The 20,860-nt window shown below is 31.5% G+C and overlaps 2 protein-coding genes across 15 annotated transcripts in view; both read right to left on the bottom strand.

The window, feature by feature from the left end:
- Window positions 1-18,936, bottom strand: part of Coq5 (ubiquinone biosynthesis protein COQ3, mitochondrial) — a 31,779-nt gene extending 12,843 nt beyond the window's left edge. Inside the window, exons 1-12 of one of the 14 annotated variants that reach the window (XM_080160267.1) lie at window positions 18,716-18,936; window positions 11,830-11,923; window positions 10,996-11,074; window positions 9,986-10,045; window positions 9,671-9,762; window positions 8,727-8,853; window positions 6,694-6,788; window positions 6,243-6,329; window positions 4,968-5,195; window positions 4,194-4,420; window positions 3,516-3,624; window positions 1,092-1,293 (exon numbers count right to left, since the gene is read on the bottom strand). In XM_080160267.1, coding sequence (XP_080016393.1) covers window positions 5,095-5,195; window positions 6,243-6,329; window positions 6,694-6,788; window positions 8,727-8,853; window positions 9,671-9,762; window positions 9,986-10,045; window positions 10,996-11,074; window positions 11,830-11,923; window positions 18,716-18,919 — 939 coding nt within the window. In that variant the 5' untranslated portion in view covers window positions 18,920-18,936 and the 3' untranslated portion in view covers window positions 1,092-1,293; window positions 3,516-3,624; window positions 4,194-4,420; window positions 4,968-5,094. Of the gene's footprint in view, window positions 1-1,091; window positions 2,041-3,515; window positions 3,625-4,166; window positions 4,421-4,967; window positions 5,196-6,242; window positions 6,330-6,693; window positions 6,789-8,726; window positions 8,854-9,670; window positions 9,763-9,985; window positions 10,046-10,995; window positions 11,075-11,829; window positions 11,924-18,715 lie in introns of all 14 variants that reach the window. The other 13 variants (XM_080160268.1, XM_080160270.1, XM_080160266.1 and 10 more) reach the window with 13 other exon arrangements.
- Window positions 18,937-18,988: 52 nt separating this feature from the next.
- The window catches only part of LOC145318755 (E3 ubiquitin-protein ligase rfwd3.L-like), a 52,219-nt gene continuing 50,347 nt past the window's right edge, over window positions 18,989-20,860 (bottom strand). Inside the window, exons 27-28 of the mRNA XM_080160255.1 lie at window positions 20,370-20,460; window positions 18,989-20,132 (exon numbers count right to left, since the gene is read on the bottom strand). Of these exons, the coding sequence (XP_080016381.1) occupies window positions 20,414-20,460 (47 nt within the window). The 3' untranslated portion in view covers window positions 18,989-20,132; window positions 20,370-20,413. The remainder of the gene's footprint in view (window positions 20,133-20,369; window positions 20,461-20,860) is intronic.

Genomic DNA, 20,860 nt, shown 5'->3' on the forward strand with positions numbered 1-20,860 from the left:
GATTTCAAGTATAATTGAGCCAAATTATCCTATCTCTCCAATATCTATACTAATAAGAACAGACATCTATCTATCTATCTGACTGGCTGTCTAAAAATCTTATCAATCTATCTATCTATCTGTCTAAGAATCTTATAAATCTATCTATCTATCTGTCTAAAAATCTTATCAATCTATCTATCTGGCTGTCTAAAAATCTTATCAACCTATCTATCTATCTGTCTAAAAATCTTATCAATCTATCTATCTATCTGTCTAAAAATCTTATCTAACTAGTAACTATCTATCTGGCTGTCTAAAATTCTATCTATCTATCTATCTGGCTGTCAAAAAATCTTATCTAACTATCTATCTGGCTGTCTAAAAATCTTATCTAACTATCTATCTGGCTGTCTAAAAATCTTATCTAACTATCTATCTGGCTGTCTAAAAATCTTATCTAACTATCTATCTGGCTGTCTAAAATTCTATCTATCTGTGTGGCTAGGTAGAAATCTATCAAATAATCTATAGACAGAAATATCTGTGAAATATTTGAATAAAATCAACTCCACACATTTCATTCGAGTCTTAGCAAAATATTAGTTCTCAAACAATTTAGCAAAAAAACAGAAATTGAAGGTGAAATCAATAAATTGGCCAACAAAAAAGTAGCATACAATTTGCAGTAGTCGTAAAGGCTCATTTGTTCTCAAAATTGTAATTAATCTTAAAATGCAAGATTTTACTCTCAATATCTGGCAAATATTGTATAAAATGGACTTTCTATAAAGAATCGGGGCGTAAGGCGAGGGGAAGGGGGGAATTAATAACAATCTTTGTCAAGTTTAGAATAAACAATGCATTTAATAAAATGGCCTGATTGTAAATAATGTCTATTTTACATTTAAAAATGTAGAAAATAAAAGTATCTATTTCATTTCAAAGCCCTAAACCTTACAAGATCTGCAAAAATACTAATTTCGCAAAAGTTTACAAAAATGTATACATAGTACTTACAAAGGTGGAGAGAAATACCCCCCCCCCCCTCGCTTTTAAGCCGTTTTGTTATGACGTCATAATATTGAAATTGAATAACTTGTAAAACTTACCACAACTTTGGCCATTTTTCTTCTCTCTCTGAAATTGACACATTTCTTTAATTCTTTATTCACAGACTAGGCGCGTGGCAGGGAGGGAGGGGACATTGGACTAGGAATTGTGATAGTACCCAATGTTTTTTAACAACATTAACTTTTTGTTAGCTCAAAAACTTTGGGTACATTTATTGAATTTTGATTCGTTGGTTTCAAACTAGTAGTGTCCAAACTTTTAACAAATATTATTGACAACAATTTTTCCCCTGTTATAGTATCCACATATGGTTTTTATGTACGATTCTCAGGACAATTCATATGAAACCATAAGACATAGTTTTTCTTAACGGTTCAGGACCGGTTACATTAATAAGCTGCTTAATATCCATAAAAGGAAATATTTCTTTACTATTTTAAATACCTAACAAGTTTTGAAAAATTTTTATTTTAGAAAAAATAAATTATCGATTCTCAATAATGAAATCTATGAACTGTCACATTCAAAAAAAAAAGATATCAATGGGTTTCTTCCACAAAATTAAAATCTTATTTCTAAACTTGTTCAAAGGAGGAATACATAAAATATACGTTTTGGTGCTTTTAATGGCTTTTGTCAAATTCATGAATTAGGTTTCAAAAAACGGATATAGAATATACGTGGATGTATTGTCAATTTACGTTGCCAATATGGACCTAATTTATTTGTCAGTCCATTCATCTAAGAGACGGGGAGAAGTTGGTGTAAACGGGGGGTATCGTTATTTTAGCCAGCTGCAAGCATCACTTTACCAGAGTACATGTTAATTAAAATATATGGTTAAAAACTTTGGACACCAAAGTTAATTCGCTTCACAAGGACAAAAAGTAGAATACATTAATACTTCAAAATTAAAATTATTAGATAAAATCATAACAGACCTGTTCATGTTGAGACGAAAAATCTTACTATTGCCTATGAGTGTAACTTCAGCTCGATTTCTTGAACAAACAGCTTGGTACATAGGGTTTACTAGGGGGAAATTCCTTATGTGTTACCTATGTGGACTTAGGGAAAGTGATTCCCTATGACGCACTTACAGAAAGTGTCTCATGAATAATACTTATGTTAGCTGTGCGTATTTTTCACATATGTAATTAGCTGAGGGAAGTAAGCTATCATAAGTATTTAAAAGCAATGTTGCCACATTTTTCATTATTATGTTGTCCAATTTTTTTAACAGTTTGATTTACACAAAGCCCATTTTGAAGATCCTATTAAATGTCTTCTTCTCTAAATTCCGGAAATAGAATCATAAAATGATAATAGTAAACATAACTATTATTTTTAAGTATTAATATAATTTTATAGAAACAATAATTTAATCAATATAATAACTTTTCTTAATTATTTAGGTAATACAAATATGTCCTTAAATTTTTTTCTCTTATTAACAAATTAAGTTTACAAAGAGTGTAGATAAATTAAGAAAAATACAAAGAGTAAATCTTTATACAAAAGTAACAGGATGTTTATCTGTATGTTCGTCTGTACCAAAGGATAATTGAACAAAATCTTTTTTGCAGGGACAGTGTTTGTCTCTGTAATATTTATCTTTTAGAGAAACTGCAGCTGCTGAAATCGCTGCCACTGGCAAAAAATTTTTTTTTCACCATTTCTTGCCATATCAGACAATATTGTATCATTTAAGACCATGTTATTTTTTTCCAAAAATTTTCCACTGCGAGAGCACTTAGTAATTTTTTGTAGAATTTTTAATAATAAATTCTAATGTTAGGCTTTTATTTTTATAGTTTGTTAATGGTCTACATAAAAAAAGCAGTTACATCCCCCTTGAAGAAATTAATTAAAACCGTGGTGGGATTACAATTAATTAAAGAGTTTTATTTTCTATATTTTCTTCCATATAGAACAATTTTTATCATTGATTATTTTAGTATTCTGTAGTTTTTTTTATTTGTGTTTAAATTCTAATCTACAAAAGTACCTTGAAAAACATATCTACTTAATTCTACCCTCCCGAAATTATTGTTATTATGCACAAATGCCCCGTAAAAATCGATTATTTACTCATGTATTTGACAGCTAAGCTTAGGTAAAACAGCTAATTCACATAAGGAATAGCCTGTTCCCCATGTAACATAAGGATTGAATTCACATATGTAAATGACGTCCACTTAGGGAATTTACTTCGGGAATTCACTTCGGTTTTACATCGGGATTGTTCATGATACACTTTTTCTATGAGTTCACTCAGTGAAAGCTGTCAAAGGGAAAATCAAATTCTTCAAGAAATCGAGCTTTCAATAGTAAACATTAAGTCAGGGATCTAAAGGGATAAGACAATAGCTGATAAATTGATAAATATCCCCAATGTTATTACACAAAATTAACCCTTCTATAGATTATAATTAGTGGTAGAAACGTTTGGGTCACTCAACCTACTGAAACAACCAATCAAAATTAAGTAATAGTTCCCAAAGTTGCTAAGCCAACGAATAGAAAAACAGCCGAATGCCCTCTTCCACCCTGACATTAAGTATATGGCTTCTAAATTTTATAATTAACATAATATTACATTGTAATTCCAGTTAGAAGTACTCTGCAGATGTAGTGTAATTTTAGTTAAGCTAATTATCTTTAGGAACCGAGTTAGAATTTGCTCTAGTAAACATTTGAAGAAATTGTTGCTTATCATTCTTTATGTTTTAACAATAAAGTCAAAATAATAAGTTTTTTAAAATAAATTTTAAAAAGTGCCTAAATTAATCAACAACCCTTTCTTGTCCCTAATATCTAGGGGATCTGTATTCAAATTTTTATTAAATTGGCAGAAAAAAAGCCTAAACCATTCCATGACCTAAGTAAAGCTTACCAGAAAAGAAGATTGAGATCATAGGCTTCAACAAAAAAAAAAACCTTAATTTGCTTACAATTTTGTTTAGATATACACATTTATATTCTGCTTGTTGAGTTCTGACACTCTGCAAGTGTTAATGTTCATTTATCCTGCCGTTTCAGAGTTTCCCTTTTATGGATGTTGTCATCCTTGTTTATTAAATTTTTTTTGCTGTAATATGTGGATACCTTACATATGGAATTATTATTACAATAGTCACCTTTAATGCGTAATACACAACATTGTACGTACTTTTTAACTTTAAAATTTCTGTTAGTAACCGGCTATAACCAAAATGTTATAGAAAATTTACAAATCATTGAAGCAAATAAATGAAAACGTATTAAGTCTCAGAGAGAGAGAAGGAACAATGGGCTGTTTATTACACTAGTCCACAAAGTTTTAAAAAAACCGTTTTATTATTCGTTGGCATAAAAAATTTAGGGACTTTAATAAATTTTGATTTGTTAATTCATTAAGATTGGTATTCAAACGTATCAACCACTAATTTTAATCTACAGAAGGGATAATTTTGTGTATCATCATTGGGGAATTAAATAAATTAACGGTCATTGTCTTATCTTGTAGGTCTCCAATAAACAAAAAAGATAGTGTTGATTTAAAATTAGCGCACAATACTATTAAACTTTAGAGAGGGAAGGACCATAAGACAATAAATGACACTGGTCCCCAAGGTTTAAAAACATATTCTCTTATTCGCTGGATTACTAAATTAATAATATTTATAAAATAAACTTGATTGGTTGGTAGTCCAAATTTTCATCTATGATTTTATCTACCTAAGGGGTACTTTTGTTTATCATAATTTGGTTCTCTTTGATTCCTATAAATAAAAAAAAATGGACGGTAAATTGACAAACCTCCCTCAAAATGATGTAAACAAAATTAACCCTTCTGTAGATTAAAATTATAGGTTTTAATGTTAGAACACAGTAAATTTTGAAGGAACAAATCAAGATCTAATCAAAGCAACCAGAGTTTTAGATCCAACGAATGAGCGAGTATGTTTATAATACTTTGTTTTAAGTTTTAAGCATGATAAAATAACAGCTAAATTTTTAACAAATATAACAATAAAACAACAATTAAACGAAAATTGATCACAATTTGAATCCTGAATGAATAGCAGCTACTCCAAAAGTAAGGTCTTCATGTTTGACAAAACTGAACCCAGCCTCTCGTATCATACCAGCAAATGTCTCCTGTTTACAGAATACTTAACTATCCACAAACTAGAGCAGGTGATTCTAAGCACCTTCCAGCATTGATCTATAGTATTTTTTTAGTGAATATAATAGGTTTATGTTTAATACTTGGTTTATCGACTAAAAAGTTAGGTTTCACTATTGTTTTATATGAATTAAACATTGAAATGTAAGGCATTTTTTAATGCAATATCAACAAACGCTTTGTTGAGTTCAAAGGACAAAATAAAATAACACGGCAGTAAAGCATCAAATTCTGTAAATTGCAAAAGAACATTAATTAAACTGTTTACAATGTTACAAGTTACCAATCCTTTTTTTAAATATAAATTTTTAATCAAAATAATATACTTTTGCATTAAGCTTTTAAACAACAGTTTGAACTCATCAAAACATTTGATGGTATTGCACCAAATAATACTTAACATTTTAAAGTTTTTTCATATAAAACCATGGTGAAACCTAACTTTTTAGTCGATAAACCAAATATTAAACATAAACCTAGTATATTCACTAAAAAAACTTTGAATCAATGCTGGAAGTTGCTTATAATCACGTGCTCTCGTTCGCGGATAGTCCGCTTTAAACAAAGATTACGATATCCATTAAGAGCGAAGATGAACAATTTTGACAAACAAACATTAACAAATATAGACTATAGAGTAACCACTTTTTAAACATAAATTAGGAACAAAAATTCTATAAAAATCTATCTAAAAACTTAGGTATTCACTCGATTTTATACCCGATAGTCCTAGGATTCCATGTTCCAAAAACAGGATGATTAATTATAAAAATATTGTGTTTACAAAGCCAAAAAAAATTAAAATTGACATATGGCCTTTTGATAATTAAAGTTGCTACACTAAATTGTACCTAACTAATAAACTAGTAGAAACTATCCGTTACGAACGTATGGATCGACCATGATTATAGAAAGCTTAGATTTTAAAAATTAAGAAAAGGATCATAATAATGACAGATCATTACTTAATCAAAAGTTATCTAAATTGTTAACAACATTGAATATTTAAGTATCCGTCCCTGATCAGGAAATTTTCTGATGCTCTCCACCAGATACTGGTAAGAGTCCCAGTCTCCAGCAAGTACCTTGCCCATGGGAGGTATAACTAAACAAGAACAATGTTTTTATCATTTGCAGATCATGTCTACATTATTATCCTTATCAAATAGTAAAAGGATCTCTTTCTGCGTGTGTGTGAGTGTCTGTCTATCGTCTGTACTGAAGGATCTCGCTAACCACTGAACCGATATGTAGCGTCTCATAGGACCAGGGAAGGTTTATTCCTATTTTGGGGGAAGGTATCACATTCTCCAAAGCGATATCGCCCCTAGAAAAAAATACCAACTCCACCGCAAATTTTTTTTTTGAAATAAATATTTATAAAAAATTTAAAGCAGTAGGTAAATAGTATTCTCTTGACCCTTTACATTTAAAACTTGCGTACATTCTCAGTCTAACCTGGTCCTTACCTTGAAAAGAGTACAGATCGTACAAAGATTCTAGCTCTTGAGGTTTAACTTTGCTGAATTCTAGGCACATAAATCTTCCACCAGGCCGTAACACTCTACCATAACAATATATTGACTATTAATGTTTTTAACTTTAAGCTGCGCCCATAGCATCTAGGAGCTCTTTATTGGAATTACTAAAGCACAGTTATGGAATCTCAACGACAAAGATTTTTTTATCCAATCTTGACAAGTGAGGTATTTTTGGAAAGAGGAATATATATAGAAAACGCCTATGAAAATTAGAAAATCCGCAGAAATCATATTTGCAAGTTATTTGCAAAAATCTGCAATGCTAATTTGCAAAATTAATTTCATGCCTTAAATGACTTATTTAGAAATTTTTTTTTATGAAATGTGTATATTTATAAGTTTAGAACATACTTAGGGCAAAAAAAAATTTTTTAGTGTTACTTTTTTCACCTTATATATGAAAAAAGCAGTTTCTTACATTTTATGATAAAAAAAGGTATAGGAACAAAAAAATATGATTTTTCTTGATGTAAACACAATAATTGGCATAAAATCTATCATCCTAAATGTAAAAATCAGATATAGAATCCTTTTTAGAGCTAATATAGTGCAAAAAGTAACCAAGACATTTTTGCAAAGTATGAAAATCTGAAGAAAATAGTTCTTTTTGCTTTTGATATACATATCAGATAAATGTATATAAAATTAGTGATTAAAAACAATAAAACATGTTATAAGTTTTTTCAACATTGTCATTGATTAAATTGCACTTTTAGGTTTAAGAATTACCAAAGTAGTGCATAAAAACTCTTTTTATGATGTAATTAAACAAAATAAATGCCAAAAAAACAACTACAAAATGGTCTACTGCATTATAAAAACGCCTAATTGTTGATTTGAATTTATTTTGTTTAATAACTTAATAAAAAGAGTTTTTATGTGCTACTTTGGTAATAAGTAAACCTAAAAGTGCATTTTAATCAATGATAGGGTTGAAAAAGTTATAACTTGTTTTATAGTTTTTGATCACTAATTTTATATACATTTATCTGATATTTATATCAAAATCAAAAAGAACTATTTTCTTCAGATTTTAATACTTTGCAAAAATGTCTTGGTTACTTTTTGCACTATTTTTGCTCTAAAAAGGATTCTATATCTGATTTTTACATTTAGGATGATAGATTTTATGCCAATCATTGTGTTTACATCAAGAAAAAACATATTTTTTGTTCCTATACCTTTTTTATCATAAAATGTGAGAAACTGTTTTTTTCATATATAAGGTGAAAAAAGTAACACTAAAGACATTTTTTTTGCCTTAAGTATGTTCTAAACTTATAGATAAACACATTTCATAAAAAGATTTCTTTTTAAATAAGTCATTTAAGGCATGAAATTAATTTTGCAAATTAACATTGCAGATTTTTGCAAATAACTTGCAAATATGATTTCTGCGGATTTTCTAATTTTCATATGCGTTTTCTATATATATTCCTCTTTCCAAAAATACCTCACTTAGTCAAGATTGGATAAAAAAATCTTTGTTGTCGAGATTCCATAACTGTGAAAGAAGAGCATAAAAATAACCTAAAACCTCCTTGGTTCCTATCTGGAGCTTTCTTAAAGTGGATAACTAAATCGGTTCAATCTTACGCTACAGAAAAAAAAATTTACACTAGTAGGTATATATTATAATAGGGTAGCACAGTAGGTAATAAAAAAATAAAACTAAACTATAATAGGTACAGTAATAATATTGAAAATCGTAATTGTTGTGATGCTAATTTAAGTGATTATTAATATTGTAGTTACAAATTGTAATTTTAAATGCTAATTTAATTTTGTCCATGAAATCTTATTATATTTTAGATGAAAAAGAACAGTTAACTGTAACACATTAATAATATAGAAGATTTAAATTTTTTCTTTTGTAAATTTGACACTTTAACGGACGGACATACAGCATAACATAGCTATAGATTAGCTGCACTTTAAAAAAATAAAGTCAATATCTATTCCTGTAAGCTTCTTTCAGAGCTAGGTCAATTTTAACAACATTTCTAATTCCAAAGGCTATTGTGTAACAATCGAAGGTATTGTCCTCAAATGGGAGCTCTTGCGCGTCACCCTCCACAAAACTGATACCCTGTTTTTAATTAAAATGTTTGCATTATATTTTATTTACCTATAAGGCAACTATAACAAGAAATATTCCATTTTATCCCTAGTAAAAAAGGAGTCGACGAATGTTTATTCCTTCAAGTTTTTAAATAACTCTCATAGTATACCTATTGAACTATATCAAACTTTTTTGTTGTAAAAATCTACGTATATTTTTTAAACTATTCTGTCTTTAGACAAAGCTACTTTATAATTCGGAATACCCATCAGTTCGTCTGTATGCAAATAGCGGTATTGGGAAACCGTGATTTTCTAGACTGATATTCAAATAGCCAACAGTTTTTTTTGTAAAAATTCCCTATACTCCTGAGCATCCATTATATAACTTACGTGGTCCGTTTATCTATCGACCATGCTACACAAAAGATATACAAAAAGGTTTCGTGATGTTTTACTTTACAGTTAAGTACCTATATTATATTTTTATATTTTTTATGACAATGGATATCTGCTCTAAAACTCACTTTGTCTGTTGGTCTATCCACAAATTTTCTAGACAGCACACCAGCATATAAAATCTGTGGTTATTATCAGGAAGGGTGAGTACATTGAGTTGTTTATTACTCAATCTCCCCAACGTTTTACAATAACGTTTTCTTATTTGTTGGCTTCATAACTTTGGGGACTTTAATTAAATTTGATTGGATGGTTTATTAAGTTGAGTGTCCAGACATTTTAAATACTAACTGTAAAAAATCATTGGGGATGTACATCAATTTATAGCCCATTGTCTTATCCCTTTTGATCCCTGGGTGATAATGCTATATGATGCAAATAAATTCCTGAGTATGTCCCAATTTTTGGGCTCTAGCCTCTCCAACTTTGAGCATGGAGGCATTTATATCAAATACTGTTACATTAGCACCATCTTCTCTGTTAATAATTCAAGTCTAATCCTTGTAGATATATAATTTAGTTTTCCCTCAAATAACCCCCTTCCCACAACCTTTGCTTTTAAATAGAAGATTGAAAATAAAGGTGGAGGATTGAAGTATGTTTTCTATGCTCCACTAAGCACTAAGAGGGTGACCACCTAAAATTTGCTACTTTCTGTTCTGAAATTGTTGAAAAATATCCTTTTAAGGATTAGACTTGCCTGGAAAGCGCAGCTTTTCCAACATGTTCCAGAAATCTAAAAGATATATCTCCCGTACCACCTGCAGAGTTCGTTACTTAAGAAATTTACCCAAAAATGTATAACATAAATGACTAACACTTTGTCTGGAATTAGTAAACAACTGTATAAATCTGGCAGCAGTAAGATCGATTTTAATTGACATTGGAGTATAAATTATACTAGTACCCAAAGTTTTATAATCTCCTTCTTTATTCGTTGCCTTAAATACTTTGGGGACTTTTTTGAAATCTTTAAACTGCAGAATTGCAATTTTGTTTATTATCATTGGGATATATGTATTAGGGTGGGTCGATTTTGAACATTTTTTTCTGAGGCTAAAGCGGGGATCTGTACTCAATTTATATAGATATAATACACCTCTGGATGATTTAAAATTTATCCTAAGTCTTAAATCCGCTGACGACCAGACATTCAATTGTACCTATAGCTATTTGTAAATGGGAGTCAAAAATTTATTGAATCAGAACTATGGCTGCATGGTGCTCCCTGGAAATGCCTTGGGGAGCTGAGTCAGGAACTTTTGTCCGTTTCAAAAAATCTCGTTCCTAGCCTGAGAAAATCTAAAAAACCTCTACAAATTGGACAATTCTCAATAAACCTTAACATTTTTTGATGATTTCTAAGGCTATGAACGAGATATTTTGAAACGGACAAAAGTTCCTGATTCAGCTCCTCAAGGCCTTTCCAGGGAGCACCATGAAGCCATAGTTCTGATTCAAAAAATTTGTGAATGTCGTCTTTGCCTACTAATAAGTAATGAATTATATTTTTAAGTGGTCGTGTTCTAAAACTCAATTTTTTAAAATTCTTTTTCGGTCAGAAATGTTTTTAAGGTTAATTTGATCTGTTGCATATCCCCGCTTTGTCTAATTCCGATATGAACCCACCCTAATATGTATCTCAATTTATGACGTATTGTCTTGTCCCTTAAGATCCTGGATTTTAGTAGAAATATTTAAGTAACTATTCCTGCAACATCCAATAATTTAGTTGTTGGTCCGGGGTCTAACTTTTTCATAAAATAATCCTTCCATACTCGGTGAATACCTAAAAACAAGATTAGTATTAGAAAACTTATGCCTTTAATTAAAAAAACGTTGAATGTCTCCCCCCCCCCCCATTATAGTGAATTTATCGCATCATATTATAAACAGCTTTTTGCGGATAAAAAATATACAATTATAAGGTTAAAAACAGTTTTTTGGCCCCGAGATCCCGGTTTTGATCTTATTATTGTACATTTTTATATTTGTAAAAAAAAACTGGATAAAATACTTAATTTTTCAGTATGGCTAAGAACCGGCTCTAATTCAACGGTTATTGATCGGTTTAGAATTCATACTGGGGAAAAAATTTAAATCAGTTTAAAATAGATTTTGCCGGAAAAAAAATTGTTCCCAACAAGATTAAATCAAAGGCTTATGAACGCATTATTAAAACTTATAAAACTTCTGATTTGTGGAAAAAATTCATGAAACAATGAGGTTTTTACTATATTTGTGGGGAATCGTATTAAAGAAAACAAAAATCAAAATATTAAACTGGATAGACAATTATAGAGTAGACAGATATTCAAACCAGTTAAGGCGATGAAATTGGACTGTAAATTACACTGGTATCCAAAGCTTTATAACCACTTAATTCTATTCCATGTCTCAAAAACTTTGGGTCCTTCAGTAGAATTTTGATTGGTTGATTTAAAACTAGAAGTGTTCAAACTTTTCAACCAATAATTTTTATCTAGAAACCACTGTTTTTTTAGTAGAGCCACACAAATGATTAGGAGAAAGCATTAAAATTACCTAATGACATTGCATCGTTCATAAGATCATAGCTGTCAGCAACATTATGAAAAACTTCCAACACAGCTTCCTTTTTCTGCTTCTCTCCAACATCCTTGTGTTTGTGGGGTTCAGATAATTTATGTATATTATAAAAAAGGTGCTTTCAACTCAAAGTTTTCGTTGTGCAGTGTGCATTGCCCCCCCCCCCCCCCCCCACATACACACAAAATGTTTTTTCCTAGGCACAGTGGTCCTCAAGGCAAAAGAAGTTTGACAAAACCTACCATAAAAACAGACTATATGGCCATCAAATATACACATTGGAGGGCCAGGAACTGATTTTCTTAAAATCATAGCTGTTCCTTCTTGGGGTTTATTCCATTTTAAAGTTAACAGACCAAATTCCCTAAAAAATCAAGGTTGTTTGTCACGATTTTGTTGCTTTGGATTCAAACCTTTATAACTTTGGCTGTATGAAAGACTCATGAAAGCTAAACCTACCATTGGAAAGCCTATTGGATGACAATTTCAGACATAGCTTTAAATTTTTTGTAGCTTTCTTACTTTTTGCTCTACAAGGAAAATTGTAACCAAAGGGAGAAAATTTATTGATAAATCTATTCTCAGAAAGGCTTTCACTAGGGTATTTTGATATAAATTTTTCAGGATTTTTCTTATGTTCAGTGATTCTTTTGATGACAAATGCAAAAAATACACTTTAATACATTTAATTTGGTATATTTGCATTTTTTCTACCTTGTGCCAAAATTTTTTATAAAAATTATAAGTTGGTGTATATTTTTTTGTCCAAAATTGTACATAAATTTCAGGAATAAATATTAAGAACCATCAATTGCTACATTTTACATGTGTAGTTTTAAATTTCCTATATTTATGGTTGTGTAAGAGCCTCAAAAATGCTAAACCTACCATTGTAAAGCTTGTTGAACACTCTATCCAAATAAATCTACGACTTTAAAAATAAATTGACTTAAAAGGCTTGCACAGGATTTATGTTAGGTGTAATAAATTTCACCAAAAATGTTTTCTTTCCTACAAAATTTGGAGTAGAAGGGAGGTTACAAAGCAGTAATAGTTATCACATGTCCTGTTTCAACACCAATCTATGGAGGGGGTGTGCCCCCCCCCCCCAAAAAAAAAATGGTGCAGGGCTTAGGTGCCCCCCCTTTCCCCCCCTAAAAAGGGATGGGGGTAACATTTTGATAGTTGAAAATAATGCAAAATTTAAAAAAATATTTTTTTCAAAACTCAACAAGATATAACATACCCCCCCCCCCCTGGCCCCCCTCCCCTATCCCATATCTGCATGAAAGTGCATGAAGAGTCATCATCATTGCCTTTTAGTTCTCAGCAGAACGTAGGCCATGCACAATGGTTCTCCAATCTTCCTTTGTTTGGGCATGTTTTGAGGCAATGCTGAAAGATGGAATTTTTTAAATCTTTCAGTTCACTTAAAGGGACTGTAAACGTAAATTTTTCTCATCTTAATATCAAATCTTAACATTATCTCATTCATAATATCTCACAGATAGAGCAAAACGCGCTTTTGTTTGCTTAAGAAACGGCTTTTTCCGACGATTATTATAAGGTACAGGGAAAGGAAGAAATTTTACGTATTATATAAAATGTGCATTAAATTCTTTTTTTCTCCCATTATAGCTAAAATTAAACTTTTTCACATAGTTCTTGAGTTTTCCTAACGGTTAAGCTAACTTTTAACATAATCCTTGCTTTAAACCAATGTATAGTTACTTAGAAATTGATAAAATAAGCAATATTTTTTATTGAAAACCAAATACAATAACAAAGCTAGAAACTGTTTTTTTTAGTATCCAATTAACTTTAGATGGCCCATCATCTCGCCCACCTTTAATTACAAAATTTGTAAATAATAAAGATGCAATATTTCTTTATAAACAGTCTGATAAAAGTGTAAACTAATTCTCCAAAGTGGGTTGTTTATAGTCCAACACAATAAAAAAGGATATTATCACTTCAAATAATCTCTGAGATTCAACCCTTTGTAAACAGTAAGTTATTTTTTTGTCAATAATACAAACTTAAAATAAATCTTTATTACTTAATTTCTACGTTATTACAGCATGAATTAACAATTTTATGTCATAAAATAAATGCTTAACAGAAAGTAAATAGTTTAAACTATATGTGACAAGTTAAATATCCCTACAAACATTTTAATAAAGAAAAAAGTTCAGATTTTCCCTGTTTTTCCAGTTTTCCCTCTCAAAATACCAAAAAATCAAGGCTTAAATCCTTAATATTTTTGTTAATACGACGTTTTCAGTTCATCAGTTTATTGAAAGGTGCTTAGAAAATGTTAAGATTTGATAATATGATGAGAAATTTTTACCTTTACACTCCCTTTAAGTGTTCCCTCCTCCAGGTTGTTTTTGGTCTACCTGGTTTCGTCTTTCCTATTTGGGGGTTCCAAGTCAAGGCCTGGATATATCATCATGCCCTTTCCTTAGTGTGTGCCCCAACCATTACCATTTCCTCTGTTTTATTGTCAGTTTAATGTCTGACATGTCACTGCGCTCTAGAAGCTCAGCACTTGTGATCTTATTTGGCTAAAAGATCTAGTGGATTCTCCTGAGACATTTATTGATATATGTTTGTAGCTTGGAGACCACTGCTGTGTTTAGGAACTAAGTTTCAGCCCCATACAGAGAGAACATCTTAACTTGGTCTTTATGGAGATGTTGTTGGAATTCCAAATTTTGTTTAGGCTGGCAAAGGCTGTCCTAGATTTGTTAATTCTAGCTTTAACATCTGTTAAAGTGCCTCCAGCTTCATCAATTTTACTTCCAAGATACACAAAACAATCTACATCCTCAAGAATTTGGTCTCCAATAGTAATTGGTTCTTGGGAATTTGCATTTAATTTGAGTATTTTGGTTTTAGGAACATTAATTTCTAGTCCAATTTTCTTGGAAGTTTCAGCTATCATGTTAGTCCTTTTTTGCATTTGACTTCTATTGCTTGTTAACAAAGCAATATCATCAGCAAAGTCCAAAACTCTCAAATATTTTGGATTGCCAAATAGCTCCCAGCAAATGCCATCATTACTTTCACAGTTCTTCATGATCCAGTCCATGGCAAGGAGGAAAAGAAAGGGAGAAAGAAGGCATCCTTGTCTGACGCCTGTTACGATCTTAAAAAAGGTTGATAGTTTACCTTTATACATTACATTTCCACCTCCTTTATGAAAGATAGCTTTAATGATATTGATTATCTTTTCTGGAATGCCATAGTGTCGGCAGATTTTCCAGAGAGATCTTCTGTCTAAAGAATCAAATGCTTTTTTGTAGTCAATGAAGTTTACAGAGAGCTCAGAGTTCCATTCCTTGGATTGCTCTATGATGATTCTTAGAGAGGTTACCTGATCAATATTGGAACGGTTTGGTCTAAATCCAGCCTGATTAGGTCTTAGCTTTTCATTAACCTTTTTCTTTATTCTATTAAGAAGAATCTTGCTAAGGATACGGCTAGGTACTGAAAGAAGCATTATCCCTCTGTAGTTTCCACATTGGGTCAAGTGTCCTTTTTTGGCTAGTAATGAGATATGTCCATTCTTGCAGTCCTCTGGGCATAACTCATCATTCCATGTCTTTGTGATCAAAGGTAGGAATGCCTCAGCTGATGTATCTAGGTCTGCTTTTATGACCTCAGCTGGTATGTTATCAGGTCCAGTGGCCTTGTTATTTTTCAAATTTTTAATGGCCTCTTTGATTTCCAATAGATTTGGCGCTTGACAGTCAATGTCAAGTGCATCTGAGGGTGGAATCTCAGTTTCTTCCTCTGGAACTGGAAGATTTAGCAGTTCAGTGAAGTGCTCTGCCCATCTATTTGGAATATCTTCATCAGTTTTAAGGAGTGAACCATCCTTGTCCCTGATGTGTGATCCTGATTTGTGTACTCTACCTGCAATGCTCTTAGTAATCTCATAGACATCTTTCATTCTATTTTGATTAGCAGCATTTTCTGCTTGCATAGCAAGGTTTTCAAGTGTTCTTTTTTGTCAATTCTGACACTTCTTTGAATTTCCCTGCTGAGCATCTTATACAGGTCTTTATCTTCTGGAGAGTTTCTATAAATTGTCTTACATCTCTTCTTTGATTCATGAGATCAATGGATCTTTTAGTGATCCACGGCTTTTGGTTAGCCTTTTTGAAACCTAATTACTCTTGGCTAGTATCATTATAAACTTTTTTGATACTTTGCCCAATATCTTCAACTCCATCTTCCTCTTGAAGAGTCAACAACTCAAATCTGTTCTTTTGAGTGAGCTTAAACTCTTGTAGCTTTTCAGAGTTTTGAAGGGTTGTTAAATTATATTTCTTCCTGGGGTTAGGGTTAGAGTCCTGCTTTTTAAATCTAAGCCGAACTTTAGAAGATAGAAGATAATAGTCTGAATGGTCCTCTTTCAACCCTGACATCAAGGAGAGAACCTTTTATACATCTAGATATACAGAAGTGGTCTATCTGTTTAAAGGTTCTTTGATTTGGTGATCTCCAGGTGGCAGTATGAATCTTCTTGTGTTTAAAGATGGTTCCACCAATGACAAGTTTGTTTTCAGTACAAAAACTTACAAGTCTATCACCATTGTCATTTTCCTTGCCATTACTTAAGCCTAGGCCATATTTGCCCATGACTTCTTCTAAATTCTCATTATTACTCCCCTCTTAAGCATTGAAATCTCCTAGGAGCATGGTCAGGTCCTTTTCTTTATGACCATTCTTAAATACAGAGTCAAGCTGGTCATAAAATTCGTTTTTGACCTCTGTATCTGCTTGTTCTATAAGAGCATATGCTACTATAATTCTCAGATTAATGTTTATATCTGAGGATTTGAAGTAAGCCTCCATGATTCTTGGACCATGGGGTTGGCAACTGATCATGGCCTGCTCTGCTTGCTTGGTCAGCATAAGAGCCACCCCTTGCTTATGTCCTAGATTCTCATTCATATGGCCTGAGTAAAGTATTTTTAAGCCAGAATGATGTTTAAACTCTCCATTATTTGTCCACTTTGATTCGGTGATAGCCAGGATATCAACCCTGGCTTTAAGCATTTCTCAGTAAATGTTTTCTTTCTAGCCTGACTGAAACATTGTCCAAATATTCCAGGTGCAAATTTTTGCTGGTCTGCGGAAATTCAGAATCATCTGCCTGACTAGTCCTTTAGCGGTTTCCCAGCCAAAGTTAAATTGGTCTTTACTTTGTGCAGATTAAACGTGAGCAGGGTTTTTTCTATGTAAGGATTGTTAGCCCCACCCAAACCCCCTGAACTGGGGGAAGTTACCAGAATTTAGAAGGGGAAGAGTTAAAAAAGATGAAAAAAATTCCCAGAGATGTCTAAGGAGGTGGGGGGAGGGGTTAAAATCACCCCCCCCCCCTATTTTTTTAAAAAAGATATATAGCAGATAATACTCCCCCACCCCATAAAAGTGTTACCCCTAGAGTAAATATATTTTAGGAAAATAAAATAAATTTCAGCACTTTTCATGCACTTTTTACACCCCCCCCCCTCTTCCCCAACTGTGAATTATTCCCCATAGATATGGGTTAGGGGAGGGGGGCCAGGGGGGGGTATGTTATATCTTGTTGAGTTTTGAAAAAAATGTTTTTTTAAATTTTTTAATTTTGCATTATTTTCAACTATCAAAATGTTACCCCCCTCCCTTTTTAGGGAGGGAAAGGGGGGGGGCACCTAAGCCCTGCACCATTTTTTTTTGGGGGGGGGGGGGGCACACCCCCTCCATAGATTGGTGTTGAAACAGGACATGTGATAACTATTACTGCTTTGTAACCTCCCTTCTACTCCAAATTTTGTAGGAAAGAAAACATTTTTGGTGAAATTTATTACACCTAACATAAATCCTGTGCAAGCCTTTTAAGTCAATTTTTCTTTTAAAGTCGTAGATTTATTTGGATAGAGTGTTCAACAAGCTTTACAATGGTAGGTTTAGCATTTTTGAGGCTCTTACACAACCATAAATATAGGAAATTTAAAACTACACATGTAAAATGTAGCAATTGATGGTTCTTAATATTTATTCCTGAAATTTATGTACAATTTTGGACAAAAAAATATACACCAACTTATAATTTTTATAAAAAAATTTTGGCACAAGGTAGAAAAAATGCAAATATACCAAATTAAATGTATTAAAGTGTATTTTTTGCATTTGTCATCAAAAGAATCACTGAACATAAGAAAAAACCTGAAAAATTTACATCAAAATACCCTAGTGAAAGCCTTTCTGAGAATAGATTTATCAATAAATTTTCTCCCTTTGGTTACAATTTTCCTTGTAGAGCAAAAAGTAAGAAAGCTACAAAAACTTTAAAGCTATGTCTGAAATTGTCATCCAATAGGCTTTCCAATGGTAGGTTTAGCTTTCATGAGTCTTTCATACAGCCAAAGTTATAAAGGTTTGAATCCAAAGCAACAAAATCGTGACAAACAACCTTGATTTTTTAGGGAATTTGGTCTGTTAACTTTTAAATGGAATAAACCCCAAGAAGGAACAGCTATGATTTTAAGAAAATCAGTTCCTGGCCCTCTAATGTGTATATTTGATGGCCATATAGTCCGTTTTTATGGTAGGTTTTGTCAAACTTCTTTTGCCTTGAGGACCACTGTGTAGGCCTAACCTGCTAGGTGGGTTCTGACTCAACGGAGCTACCTAATATAGCATAACCTGACCTAAATTAATAAACAAAAAAACACTTTATTATAATAAGAGGGGGGGGGGGGGGGGGATCATCATTAGACAAGATACTTTGAGGAAAACCGTAGTCAAACTATATGTAATAATTTATTACCGTGATAAAATCGGTCAAATTTATCAAAACCCTTGCCTTGCATCCAAAATGGGTTGTTCTTTCATCCGAATAAGTAGACGCTGATCTTTTAATTAATACACTTTCTTTCAAATCTTTTGTATTTCTATCAAATGATGCAAAGAGTCTAGTACTGAGCGGCTGGTTTAAAGATCCAAAGAGTCCAATATTTGATGAATACTTTTGTAGCTGTGTGCTTCTTTTTATAATAGTTTTATACATTTTGTTTTTATTTAGTGGATTTTTCTTCTGAATTAATCAATCAATCAAAACAACATTTTAAATGTAAAGTCTGAAATAAAATGTTTTCAGTATGGCTTTGAAACCGATTAATATCCGCTGTATTGGAACCGGTTCTCAGGCATACTGAAAAATAATGTATATCATCGTATTACATACAATTTTCCAAGAATATTAAAATCAACATCAGTTTTCTTAGCCCGGGCCTTAGAACTGACATTCATCTAGTAATTTGTGATTTTAATATCCGCAGAAAGCGGTCTATAATACGATAAATAACTATTCTATCATAATTTTGACAAATATTTTGATTAAGTTGACAATTGTAAAAATGAAATGATTGTGTTGATTGTTGAAATATGGTAATTTCAAGGTTATGTAAAGAGAAAAAAATAAATGTACAAAATCAAATAGAATTATTTCAATTGAACTATCCATGTTTCTCAGACACACTTAGGAATCTAAAGAAATTGGACAACGGACGGTAAAATGGCTGTAAACCTCCAATGATGATAAACAAATTACCACTGCTTTTAATTCAATTAATTCCTGAAAAGTTTGGACGCGCCTATGTGACCCAACCAAACAAGATTTGATTTTGATACTAAAAATTTCAAGCCAACCCCTAAGAGAATATGTTTATATTATTAAGGACCAGTATAATTAACAATCCAACGTCCCATCTCTCCAAAGACACACAATTTGAAAACCTTATTTATCTACCTTTATAAATAACCTTGATTTAACACGAAATAATAAATTATATTTGTGGTCCATACTGAAATCAAAGTACAACTGGGATTTAAATAGACAAAATATTTTGACTTCAAAACATTTTTTTAAAAAGGGATTAATTCACGACAAAATATAATACATATAAAATCTTAGAAAATATCTATAAATAAATTACAGTCTTAAGCGTAATAATGTTTCTTTATCACAAAGTAAATGTGACCATTGAAAGAAAACGAAGTATCGGGTTTCGTCGTATTTTCACAATAACTTTTGATATGTTATTTTAGGTTAGGTTATGTAAATTATAGTGATTGCCACGCAGGGGCTATAAATAGGAGAAAAGCTACTGTAAAAATACGACGAACCCCGCTATTTTATTTTCTTTCCATGATCCAGTAAATGTAGAGGCAGTAAGTAAATATGTAAAATAAATGCTTTTTTCGTTTCATTCGGATAACTCCTAATTTAGGATATTAAATGATTGATTTCAACCATATTTAAGAGGTTTGGGGGCTTTTCTCACTAAATAAGTAGGGATGAAGGGAAGACTCAATTTGAGATAAATTATCATTTTATCCAAAAACAAAAGTTTCATAACTTTTTTGTTGCAACTAATAAGGAAATTTAAACAAACTTTTCGAATTGATGGGAAATTCCAAACCCCTAATATTGATCATACAATGCATTAGTTGAGTGCCTATTATACATAGTTTATTTATTTCCTTAAAATTAGTTTTTAATTTAAGATTCAACGGGGTTCCATTTGTACACTGTTAATTCAGTCTCGCCTAGAATAAAAATAAATAATGTGTATTTTACATTAACAAGGATGACATTATCAATAAAAGGTGAAGTAGCAAAGTAGAAACGAGTAGTAAGTGTTTAAATGAGGGTATAATTTTGAATAATACATCTGATGAACATATTGCCTTTTAAAGTTTTTTTTTCGAGTTGTACAAATATTTATGGATAATATGGTTAAATTGTGAATTTCCACAAAATTTTCAAGCAAGCAAAGACAACCCCTCCCACCAAAGAGCATTTTAAAAAATGTTCTAATACTTAAGTTATTAATTCCATTTTATTTATTTCTTGGGTATAGTCTCTGAAGACTATATGTCTGTCATTCTGTGATAGCAAAAATCTTAATAAGACCCGAGAATTAGTTTTTAGAACAACTGTGCTTGA

The sequence above is a fragment of the Acartia tonsa genome, chromosome 5, assembly GCF_053477335.1.
Source record: "Acartia tonsa isolate MP-2025a chromosome 5, ASM5347733v1, whole genome shotgun sequence".
Classification (NCBI taxonomy): Eukaryota; Metazoa; Arthropoda; class Copepoda; order Calanoida; family Acartiidae; genus Acartia; species Acartia tonsa.